At 45.1% G+C, this 12,672-nt stretch overlaps 1 protein-coding gene across 11 annotated transcripts in view; it reads right to left on the reverse strand.

Annotated features, from left to right (window-relative positions):
• PDE4DIP (phosphodiesterase 4D interacting protein) overlaps window positions 1-12,672 on the reverse strand; it is a 124,269-nt gene that overhangs the window by 23,627 nt on the left and 87,970 nt on the right. For all 11 annotated transcript variants that reach the window (XR_013975012.1, XM_080915889.1, XM_080915897.1 and 8 more), the window contains exons 23-28: window positions 10,624-10,856; window positions 6,010-6,442; window positions 4,907-5,099; window positions 3,756-3,872; window positions 2,108-2,624; window positions 421-656 (exon numbers count right to left, since the gene is read on the reverse strand). Coding sequence is in view for 10 of the 11 variants with exons in the window: in XM_080915889.1 (XP_080772015.1) it covers window positions 421-656; window positions 2,108-2,624; window positions 3,756-3,872; window positions 4,907-5,099; window positions 6,010-6,442; window positions 10,624-10,856 (1,729 nt within the window). In the remaining variant the exon portion in view is untranslated. The remainder of the gene's footprint in view (window positions 1-420; window positions 657-2,107; window positions 2,625-3,755; window positions 3,873-4,906; window positions 5,100-6,009; window positions 6,443-10,623; window positions 10,857-12,672) is intronic.

Here is a 12,672-nt window from a genome sequence, read left to right on the forward strand (position 1 = left end):
ACTTCATATGTCTACAGAGCTAAAAACTGAAATACGATTTTTCTCACCAATCACAAGACACTTCCCCAGCTGTTCTCTGGAATTTTCTAGCCTCCACATTCTGTGGTAGACTGGCTCCCGCATTCAAGGGCATGTAACCGTAACACTCACATATCAACCTCCTTTTGTATCTAAGGTGACAAGTCCCTTTTCCTGTAGGTTGACCCAAACTTGAAAATTTTTCACCCCAACATCCCGAGTCCTGGGATTTTGGAGCACGCCAGTATGTCTGGCTAGAGCTGCCATGCTTTGTGCTGTTCACAGAGTCCTGATTCAGAAATGGCCCTCAAGACATGAAGGGGACCTGGACTCTGGGATAAAATACTGTTGTGGACAACTGGTGGCTACCTAAACCTAGGACTGTGCTAGTGGCTGACTTACTTGTACTGAGCTTGCTGGTGAGCCTCTCCGTCAGCTGACCTCCCTGGGCTAGTTGCTCCCGGAAGCTCTGGCCCAGGTAGTAGTCAATGTCGTTGCTCCTCAGGAGATCCTCAAAAGATTTTACCGTGTCTTTCGCGTGTTGGGTGAGAAGATAACATATCCCTCTCCCCTCTCGTATTTTTTGACGCAGATATGACAGTTCTCGGGCCTGATCCTGAATCAAGGAGTCGTATTTTCTAGTGCAGGAAAGAGGCGAGAGAGGAAGAATGAAAAACTGTGAGTGGTAAGCGACAGGGGCTCCTTAGAGTCCTAGGTGAGAACATACCTAAGGAACCCCCAGGCTCAGAATCATACTGCCCATGGGGGTGTTTAAAGGAGAATTCCATGCTGAGAAACTACTGCACCCCAACACTTAGAGGCACCCCAACACTTAGAGGATGCCATTGTTCTCAGCTCCTCTCCAATGCCAGCCTTTTGTCCAAAACTAAACCATAAATCCTGAGGGAATAAAGAACCCCCACATTCTGCCTCTCATACAGCTCCAATATAGGTGGTCACAGTAGCACATAGCTACTCTATAAATATTTAGAATTCCTTAAATCCCAGGCCCATTTAGGACCTTCTCTGTCTTCTGGTTCAAATCTTGCCAGGTGCGTGAATTTCTTCTAGGGTCTGATATTGTGTCAGATGGCATTTTGCAAAGATAGTGATTACAGTCTCTCACATTAAATGCTCTCCTGGAACATGGCTTTGCCAGTCATCCACCAGCAACAAAGGTGATGTCTGGAAGGTTTTGTCCCCATGTTAACCTAGATAACACAATGGAGGCTTCACCATGCCAAGTTGAGGAGTAGTTCTTTGCCTGCCTAGCAAGATCCACTTCCTGTCCTAGACACTAGCTTTCACACAGAAGCAACACCACCAAAGGCTGCCTCACCATAAAAAACCAAAGTAGAGGAGAAATCCTCGAGGTCAACGAGAGAAGTCAGAAGCCTTGTCATGGATAAAGAATCCATGCTCTCCCCGAAAGGCCTTTCAGAGCACTCTGACCTCAGATTTGTCTGATGGCAGCCACGTGGGATACCGAGTTGAATCAAGTCAGCTCTGAGACTCACGGGAGATGGTAAAGACACTGTCTTGGGATGGTTTGTGACTTAGCAATAGTCAGGACAGAGGCTGAGCCGTATGTCTGCTCAGTATTTTTCAGCATAAAAGCAGTAGTCATGGCAATGGAAGCAAGCACTGACGGCCACGTGGTAGACACCCCACTAAGCTGCTCGGTAGTTCAGTTAAGCCCAATGACTGTCCTGGAATTGGGTTCCCCTTTCTCCTCTCTTCATAGATGAGCCAGTGGACTGGGAACTGCTGCATGCTTTGCATAGTTCCTAAGTTGCAGAAGTAGAATTTCAAGCCAGGCGCCTGGGACTAGTCTCACTACTACCCTACATCTCTTATACCATGGTCCTGTTTTTAACAGCTGTAACAGGACAGCCCAGAGATCTGTCACCACCATCTGATGTGGTACTGGCTGTGCCTGTCCCCATGTTCCCTCAGCTCGACACTATTTAGATAAGTCCCCTCCTGATTGCCTGGCTGCATTCTCCCTTACAACTCCCAGGGCTGCCCTGTAGCAAATACAGACTCAGATAAGCTCTCAAGTTGAAGGCCTGAACAGTTCCCCCCTTACCCAGGCCAGGAGGCAGACCTCAGCTCCTCGGCCAGCTTCCCCTCTAGTCCGGTTTTGGGGAGCTGGGCCTCTAGCTGGGATACTCTCTGGATGAGATTCTCTAGATCCTTTCTGGCCTGGAACTCTGGAGGGTGAAAAGCCCCGGTACCATCCGACAGCCAGCCCTCATCTTCATCAGTGACACTGTGGGGCGACGCTCCCTCTAGAGTTGCCAGGGCTCTCAGCTTGCAGGGTCTCTCAAGACTCAGTGAGTAATCGCTTGTGGCAGACAGGGACCGGACCCGGCTCCTCAGGTTCTGAATGACCTTGTTGGCATTCTGTAGCTGGGCTTTCAGATCTCGGATGTCCTTCCTCAGGAGAGAGCTGTCGTCCAAAGTTCCTTGTGCCTGGAACCCCTCTTGCTTCCCCAGGGGCTTCTTCACAGCTGGGCTGACCAAGACAGGGTCCAGGTACCCCTGATCGGAGCACAGCCCCTCCATGAACACCACAGGCCTCAGGTTACTATGCTCCTCACACTCTGAAAGAGACGGAAACATCTTGAAGAAAAGCTAGACATTCTGCCATAGATGCTCTATTGGGGGATAGTCACAGGGATAAGTTTTGAGATAAAACCTGGAGCAGTGCTTTCTTTAGGGCTGGCTGTAGATAGACATTCATATTGAGTATTTCTTGCTAAACAGTCCTGTGAGCAAGATACAGTCACTTTTTAAAATCTTGTTGGCTGGAGAACTCAAAATTCAGTGACAGGGCGGTGAGTGGGATAACTTAGCTAGTCACAGACCATGTACACTGAAGACCCAGGATTTAAGCCTTCCAGTGTCCTTTATCCTTTACACACAAGTCAGTCAGTGTCTCTTAAGTGAGACATTAACAAAGCTTCATGTATGTAAAATGACCACAAAGACTAAAGAGCAAACCGCTTCTCTGGTGTTTGCTGACAGTGCTATCGTTTGAAACCATTGGGTCAAGACAGTGAGAAAAACAGACCTAGGAAAAAATATGACCATCAAAACAAGTCAGGATGTTTATTGCCACAAGCTAGGCCAGGGTGGTGGCAGCCAGAATGACAGGAATACTCAACGTCTTACTAGTGAAATGCTGGTCAGGGTGTTTCACTAGGGTTCATTCACTGACGTGAGTACCCGGTGTGCTAGATAGCTGCTTTATTGTCATTTCAGTAGATGAGGAATCTGAGGCACAGAGAAGTTCATCAAAGGGTTTGCACCAGGCAGCCTGGTCTCCAGATCCCTGTTTTTAAGTGCCCCACTATACTGCCTCGGGTTCAATTCTGTAGGAACCCTATAGTTCCTAATACTCCTTTGAGAGTACAAAATTTCAAAATATATTCTAAACTTACAGTTTAGATGTACATGAAAGATCACAGATCTCTTCTCTTAAAAATAGGCCTAGGTATAATATCGGTTGGGTTGTGTTTTTGTTTTTGTTTTTTTAACTAGTAGTGTGTCAGAAACCATAGAAGCTCAAATTGATGGCGATGACCTTATTTAGAAGAATTCTCCAAAGTTCCTGTCCTTCTGTGATCCTGGGTCTCCCTGCCCCCACTGCTCATCACAGGTGGGAGTGGCCTCAGACATCCAAGTGTAACCCAGGGAGAGGGGAGAGAAGGTGGCCCACGCTGCGTCCTCACCGGGGCTGGTGGTCTCCTCACGCTCAGCCTCATTCTCACTTCGGCCACAAGTCTCATAGCCCAGGTCTTGAAGGTCCACCTGGATCTGCTTGCTGTCCTGCTTCACCAGGGGGTCACCTGTGTTCAGAAAGAGACAGTGGGTGCTACAGGGTGTCTGGACATCCCACATGTTTCCTCAATCCCAGTGGCACATTTCCTGGCCAACAAGTCAGAGGCAGACTTGGAGGGATGCCTTTTGGACCCCAGTGAGATAGGATAAAGCCTGCCATAGCTAGTAGGCACCCTCCCCACCTGGGGGAGCCTGACTTGCCCACAGAGAGGCTCTTCTGAAAACCAAAGCTTAGTTGAGAGTAGACGTGGGCAAGTCAGGAACTGCATGTTACCATGTCAGGAAGACCCGGTGTAGCCCCTTACCCACAAGGTCTTTAGTTTCAATGGAGCTAAAGTGATTAATAGTCCCAAGACATCTGGCCCTGCCCTGTCCATTAAGGTAGCACAATATCAAATTAACTGGAATTAGACTTTCTAAGTTCGTGTGCCCAGTATCTCCGTGAATAAAGAGTGCCTCCTTAGTACAGCCCTTGGACAGTGCTGAGGCCAGAGCAACAGTCTCCAGGATTTTGAAGAATCTGTTATGTTGTAAAGGAGGAAAGAAACCATCACTTGGAGAGCTAAGTCAGCTACTGAGCCTGGAGATCAGCAAGCCCAGATATTAGTCTGTCTTGTTCCTATATTTTCACTGTGGCTTTAAATATGTGTTTATTTTTCTTTTACATGTAATGAGCGCTTTGCCTACATGTACCTATGTGCACCATATCCATGCCTGGCACCCTCACAGGCCAGAAGAAAATGTTGGATGCCCTGAACTATAGTTACAGAGGGTTGTGAGACTCCTGGGGGTGCTGGGAACTAAACTGGGGTCCTCCACAAGAACAACAAGTGTTCTTAAGCCCCGAGCCATCTCTCGCCCCTTCACTGTAAGGCTAAAACCCTGTTTTCTTCCTTTATCCTTTACATCCATCTACAGACTGGAGTAAAATATTCACCACCACATATCTAAGACCGTGCGTCATGGCTGAAGTGTTCACAGCTTGGGGTAGAAAGACAGAATGTGAGAGACATGGAGGTGACAGTGAGCTGGTGACACTCACTGAGTACGGCTCTGTACTTCTCCAGCTGGTTTGCCTGGGCAAACACGGTAGCTTCCGAGATGAGCAGCTTTTCCTGGAGATCTTGGTACCTTTGTCTGCACAGAGCCAGCTGGGAGCGCAGGTGCTTGGTGGAGCCCGGGAGGCTAAGTTCTGGCTGATGTTGAGAGTCTGGGGCCTGGGACTTGTCCTCCGGCTGCAAAAAGACCCAATCAAGGATCAGGAGAGTCTGAAGTTACCCTTCTATGTGGTGACAGTGACCCCTCTGTCTGAATGCTGTGGACTGCGTGAAGCCATGTGTTTACCACAGTAGTTCTGCCATTAGGCAGTTCTCAGTGCCAAGCAAGTCGGAAGCAGCTTATAATAAACATATTTACTCAATTTCTTGAAAGAAAAAGTTAGAAATCTCCACTCTGCCCTGTCTGCATTCCCGTCTCAAGGGCCTTCTCAGAAGCCCCCGAATTCTCCATTTCACGGAATGTAAGGCAGAGTTCTGTCCCTCAGAAGGATACCAGTGACCTCGCACAAGGCCATGGCACAGACACTCTGGAAGCATAAAGGAAGCAGCAATGGTAAGAAGATAGTGTTGCAAAGCAACGTCTAGGGTCCATCAAGAACCAGAGCATCCCAACAGTGGGGCAGTTACATCTAATGAAAAGCCACCGCGGCTAGGTAACGGTGGCACACACCTTTAACTCCAGCACTTAGAGGCAGAGGCAGGCGGATTTCTGAGCTTGAGACCAGTCTGGTCTATAAAGCAAGACATCCCAGGTTACACATAGAAACCCTAATCTGGAGGAGGAAGAGGAGGAGGAAGAGAAGAAGGAGGAGAAGAAAAGAAAATCATGTTTCTAGCACACTGAGTGTCTGGAGGACAGACATCAGTTTATACCTGTCACCACAGTCTGTAACCTGGAACTAAATGCTCAGATAGTGTGGAACCATTTCTGATACTGAATGAGCGCCTCTGACGACACAGCCCTGCTTGTGGTGGTACCTTCCCCTCGAAACTCCCTGACCCACACAGAATGGTTTCAGTTTCAGTTTAAAAGCTGAACCCCCCAGTCTTCCTTTGAGTGTCTTGCCTCATCCCTGCCCACACTTACTTGGTAGTCATCCACTGAGAGGGCTGCCCCAAGCCTGAGGCTCTGGGGTGTGGGGCCAGGCCTTCCGGTCGTATTCTTCTGCTCCTGGTGCTGATGCTTCCCCGAGGAAGGCAGGCTGGTGTTCATTCTGTCCACCTCCCTGGCCAGGCGCACGAGCAGCTCCGGCATCTCCCCACTGTTCCCTTCTGAGCTGCTCAGGACCAGATGTTCTTTGAGGAGGTTGATGATGTTGTAGGCACTCTTGAGTTTCCCCTGGACTTTCCTGAACTCAGCCTGAAGGCTGTTCTCATTCAGACCCGCTCTGGCGACCACAGTCTCCACCATCACCTCGCCTTTCTCCTTGTCTTCCTCCACCTCCCACCCATCAGACATTGCTTCTCCCATCTGCTCTTTCAGCTCTGCGTTCTCGAGGTAAAGGCTCAGCATGGCATTCCTGCGAGAGACAATGAGGGGCCAGGTTTGTCAGGATCCTTCAAAGATCTTTCCACCTACACCAAGGGCCATGAAATACCCAGAGCCACTCAAGTACACAACTGGACCTCAGAGACCTGGAAAGAGCCCTCATTTCATACATGAGAAGACCCAGTGACAGGGTGTGGAGAAATGGCCTTACCACACATGCTTCCATAGCATTCGATGGCAGTATTACTAAAAGATTGTAAAGAAGACCCCCCCAGTCTATGTTTCTTTACTTAGCCATATAGTCTCACATACTTTACTATTTAGTGACTTCTGAAATACACAAACAGACTTACAATACTAAGGTTTTAAAGAAAATAGATCCTGTCTATGACAAATTTGTTGTTGCAAATTTCATCATTGCCTTAGTTATCACTGGTTTTAAATCACTCAGTGATAAACTGAGGCTCAGGAATACAAATAAATAATACTAATCAGAACGTGAACAAACTGTAGTCATTTAATTATTTGCTATTTCTTGTCCAAATTTCTTGGAAGATGACTTTCCAGAGGGCAGATACTGTGTTTTTTCTATTTTCCTATGCTTCTGGGACTTCCATACATGCTGAAGTAATAAAAACTGAGATGCTGAGCTATCACACACACACACAGAGAGGGGGGGGGGGAGATAGAAAGAGGGAGGGAGGGAGGGACGGAGGGACGGAGGGAGAGAGAAGATTTACAGCCTAACGAATCAGTACTTGGGTGTGCACCTAGGCTAGATTTCTCAGAATCCTGGTCTTTGAGTTTTAAGCAGAAGTTAGGTGTGGATTCATGGGAGAAATAGAACTCAGATTTTCAAAAGAGAAGATAGGTGTAGGTCCATTGCTAAAATTGGCATGCAGGAGGGAGAAAAAAGAAACATGTATAGAAAAAAATATTCAGTTACTTTTACATACATTTTGGGGTGAACCCTGAGTTTTTCACACTATGAACTCATGGGCTTAAAGCTTAACAGTGGGCTGAGTGTTTAAGAATGAGTGGAGGCTTTAAACAACTCTGATGTTCAGGTTAATAACTTTATGGAAAAATGAGAATAACCTGTGAGGGTATCTATACATAATGTATATAGATTAAGGGATGTCCTGTTCCATGACATCACAGCTAACTCCACACACAGATGCCTAAGGAAAGCTTATATTTTAACCTAGGCAAAACTTAAAGAATTATCAGGATAATTCAACATAAAGGAACTGACGTCTAGAAAGACAACAGATTTAATAATGTGTGTGTGTGTGTGTGTGTGTGTGTGTGTGTGTGTGTGTGTGTGTGTGATGTGAATGCATTTATGTGTACCATGTGGAGCCTGAAAGTTGACATCTGGTATCTTCCTCTATTGATCTCTACCTTATTATCTTTTTTTAAATAGGTCATCATACTGAAACACTACAGTGTTTTTCAGCATTAAAAAAAAAATCTTACAGCCAAAGTAGTCAATCGATAGATACTTGTCATTTTTACAATTTTCATAAAACAGCAAAGATTATTTGCGGAGGCCTGCATGGCCACTGTGGAAGGGACTTTGTGACATGGACCTCTATGAGTATTGGCAGTTGCTAGGTGTGAGGCTTGTTTGTATAATAATATATGTAATTTACTTTATGTTCCTCCTTCCTGAGATGCGCTCCCGCTCTCTCTGTCTCTCTGTCTCTCTCTCTCTCTCTCTCTCTCTCTCTCAAGTTAAAGACTCCATGATAATTGGACATAGCAGGAGCCTGAGAGGCAAGGGTGTGTCTAAAGTCCTTATCAAAATGCTGTGACCTTCAAGACAGCCCTTGAGGCTGAGGGAAAGAACTGAAAACATGAGTTCAAGAATGTATAATTTCTCAACTATTCGACATAGAAGAATACAATATGAATTATATGAGGGGCATCACAGACCTAAAAAAACAGAAGCAGCTGCTCTAAAAGCCAGCTTGTCAGAAAGATATTAAGGAAGGAGATAAAGAGATTTAGGGAGTGGTGACTGCAGGCCAAGATCCCACCCAGCTAAGTTTATTGTTTGTGCTTACAAAGGCAGGCAGATTACTGAGTTCAAGGTTAGCCTGGGATAGAGCAAGTGTAGGCCCAGATGTGGTGAGAATGGTGATCTCAGAATGACATCCCACCCAGCTAGGTTATTGTCTGTGCTTACAAAGGCAGGCAGATCTCTGAATTCATTTTCCATTTAAAAAAAATGTACTTGCTGTCCTGTTCTAAGAACCAAGGGTCTAAGGTCATAAAGTACTGATTCATAAGCTATTTAAAAGGGAACCTGGGTAAATGATTGAGTTGATATGTAAATAAAAGACTGGGATTTGGTCTGTAAGAGAGAGCTATCCAGAGAGAGCTGCTTGGAGAGTGAAGATAGCTCTTTTAGAATTTTTCTAACAGAATTTCTGACTTTTGTTAGAAAATCTAAGAATTTTATCTAACAAGTTTTTTAACTTTGGTCAGAAAACCCATAAGCTTCCCAGAAAGTTTTTAGAATTTTTCCTAGCAAGAAAGCTGTCTTGAGAGAAAACTGTCTCTGAACTGTCTCAAGTAGAAAGCTATCTTGAGGGCTAAAGAGATAACTCAGTTGTTAAGAGCACTGACTGCTCTTCCAGAGGTCCCAAATTCAAATCCCAGCAACCACATGGTAGCCAACAACCATCTGTAATGAGATCTGATACCTTCTTCTGGTGAGTCTGAAGACAGCTACGGTGTACTTATATATAATAAATAAGTAAATCTTAAAAAACAAAAGCTATCTGGAGCAGACTACAGAGTCAAAAGACTACAGAGAACTGTCTAGGGAGCCATCGTGAGCAGACTGCAGAACTGTCAGCTTATACTATGATTGTCTTCCTGTTATTCCTTGTCACACCTAAACACACCTTCCTCAGGACGCCAACCAAGCCAAGGCTGGTCCTTAGCCATTGTTAAATTTGTAATTCCACAATTCAACTTTCTATTGGAGGGAGTTTAGTGGAGTTAGACAGGATTGTATAATTCTTCCTCTCAGGAGTTCCTTTTTCATATTCCATTTTATCTCCACCCAGAAATTGGGCCACAGACCATTGCTGTGGTACTTATGCTGTTGATCTGCCTGACTGAGTTGCTTTGAGGTTGGAAGCTGCATCCTCCAGTAGCACCTCAAAGTGACATGGAGAAGTAGCCTTTACCCTGTCTCAGTGAGAATTGTGCAGCTCTAAGTTGAAGTCTGGGGAGCAAAGGGGAGGGTGAGTTATCTCTGCTCTTTGTTCTAGAGCTTATGTTCACATGGTTAAAAAAAAATCACTACAAGTTTGCACATAAATTTAGGTTCTAAATCGAATAAGAGGTTATAAAAGAGAATGCCTATGTACGTATACACTAGAAGCAATTATCTTGCTTAACATTCACCATTTGTGACTAGCTTACAGAGTCACAGGAAGTTTAAGGCAGTAACTAAGCTGTCCTTCAAGTTTTGTTTAGATAAACCCAGTCAATATCTTATCTCCTATTTTTGCACCTGGGGTTGTATATGTGTGTGTGTGTGTGTGTGTGTGTGTGTGTGTGTGTGTGTGAGAGAGAGAGAGAGAGAGAGAGAGAGAGAGAGAGAGAGAGAGAGTGAGAGAGTGTATTCTTTATGACCTTCAGTTAATGGTTTTTGTAAGCTCTTGGAATGTGCCCTAAGTTTTAGAAGTCTGCTGCTATCTCAGAAGCAATTAAGTAGTTCTGTTATAAAAAGGACTCGAATGACTTTGTATCTGGTTACCATTCTGAACAAGGGTAACCCTTGCATGCTAGATGTTTCTGCAGAATACATGCTCTTTGTCTTTGCAAACTATCTGAGTCTGGTGTCTTCCTTCAGTGATTTTTGGACACTTACACCTCCCCATAGGCTCTTCTGGTTCTGTATACGGCACTGAAGCTTCCTTGGTAGGTGATTATGGGACCTGCTCCAAAAGACTGAACCTATACAGCTAAGGTAGATTCTGTCTATTCATATACATCTGGACAGTAATAATGAGCATAATTAAGTACAGACTGCTTTAGTAACAAAAGTTACTATCTAACACTATCAACTATCTCTAAAGAGTACACAGAAGCATGAAGACATAGACCCTGGTGAAGCACCAATGCCTTGGGTGTAGAGCGGCAAGTTCTGGGCTGTGGTAGCTTTTGGTCTGGGGGAAAGTTAGGACATACCTGATGTGGGACACAGAGGTGAATCCTGCTTCCTCAATTTGAGCCTTCAGCTCCTTGAGTTCCGCCTCAGCTTTTCTCTTCTCCTCTAAATGCTGGTGGATTTCAGCCCTCAAGTGGAGCATTTCCTCCTGAAGACTCCTGTTACTGTCCTCTTTTACTGGGGAAGGGGGCTGAAGACATATGTTCTGGGTCTCCATGGTTGCCAGGCTTTTCTCCAAAGCCACCTTGATGAGCTGAAAGAGAATCAGGGTTTAAAGAAGTTAGGCCACTGGAGTTCACTCAAGAATACAAGCAAGGGCAGCTCCTAATGAAAACAAAAGACAAAATATAATGGTCTCCCATTCAAGTCAGTTATAAGTGCCCTGGAATTGGCCTGGGAAGCAAGGACACATGTAGTGAGTAGGAAGGACTTGTTAGTGGGGGAAGAAGAGAATCCAGAGACGGTTAGAAGCACAAGTGCACACATACACCCTGAATACAAACAAATGGGGATTAACTTGGTCTAGCAGACATCAGTACTGCAATTCTTCTCTTCATAAGGTGTAGACTCCCTCGACAGTCTATGTTAAGGTGCTGTTCTGACCCTAGAGCATGGGCTCCTTGACTGTGAAGATCATAGCCCAAGACGCCAGGGCTCAATGGCTGAGCCCCTGCCTGCAACTCACACTCCAAAGAGGAGACGAAGACTCAGGGTTCTAAGGAGGTAGCCAGCAGCCACTCCCAGAATTAAGGTCATGGGGCTACAGGTAGGGAAAAGCAAGGTCAAGTTTTCCAACAGCAGGAAAATCACACCCTACAGTCACTGAGGGGTTGAGGGAGGCCACCCTACTGGACACCCAGTTTTCATTTCCCATTATCACACTTGTGCAATGCTATCAGCTAAATTCTGTCTACAAATCTAAGCATGACAGGAGAAAACAAAGTGGGAAGTTTCACAGTGCCTCTCTCCTTAAGGATTGTCTTGACATTACTCCAAAATATTTAATTTAAAACTGACCTTAGGCTGCTTTTCCCCAAGGTGGAAGGTATGAGTGTTTTTTAATCATACACGTGGAACTTATTCTAGGTGATTCCAATGCCTTTAAAAGGGTGCTAATACAACTCAAAATCTGGGTGCGATACTATGTAGTATATGACTATTTTAGTGTAAGGATTTCCTCCTTCTCTTCTTAATTTTTGCCTCATAGCTCATATTGACCTCAACCTCACTAGTACTCCAGGCTGCCCTTGAACTTTTGGCTCTCCTGGTTTGCCCTCCGAAGGGCTAGGTTTACAAGCAGTTGCCATGGTACAAATCTCAACAGTACATTCCATACTTCCCAGTCACTCTGGCTTCTCTTTCTTCTCAGTGACACTGTTTGGAAGTTATACTCAATTTCAGGCCAATTTCGACTCCTACTCTCTACTGCCCCTATAGTAATTTCTGTTTTCCTTTATCTCTTCTAATATTGAAAGCCATGCTTGTCACTTATTCTGCTAATACAGAATCATATTCCAATTACCAAACCATTAGAATAGGTAATGTGCATCTCTGTAAACCATGTAGTGGTCACCTGACCAAAGATGATTCATATAATTATGTTTTATGCATTCATTTAGGTCACTAACATATTGGACAGAATAAGACCCAAAGCAAGGTATATGGGTCAGTGATTTTTAGAGCAGCTTGGGTGGTCCCCAAGCTGTTGACTTTTGCTGGTCGTCTTAATAAAGCTGGCTCACACTTATGCTCAGGTTTCTGGCAGCAACCATGCATAGGATACATGTAATGCTATTGAAGCTGTCAAGTGATATGCAGCCATGTAGATGAGAGTCACAGAAATGCCTAAAGGCTTTCGATCCCATCTGGGCTTTCTGAGTCCAGTTGTGACCAGACTACAGACAATATCTGCCTCTGAGATTGGTGCCAAGTGTGGTCAGCTGGTACCATCTCTATATGTCCCACCCAGCATTTGTTAAAAAAAGAAAAAAAAAAAAAAAAAAAAAAAACAGGATCATGTATTGGGCAGAAGGCTTATTACCGTAACGTTCACTTAACTATGTGATGTG

This window comes from Micromys minutus (genome assembly GCF_963924665.1).
Source record: "Micromys minutus genome assembly, chromosome: 4".
Taxonomy (NCBI): Eukaryota; Metazoa; Chordata; class Mammalia; order Rodentia; family Muridae; genus Micromys; species Micromys minutus.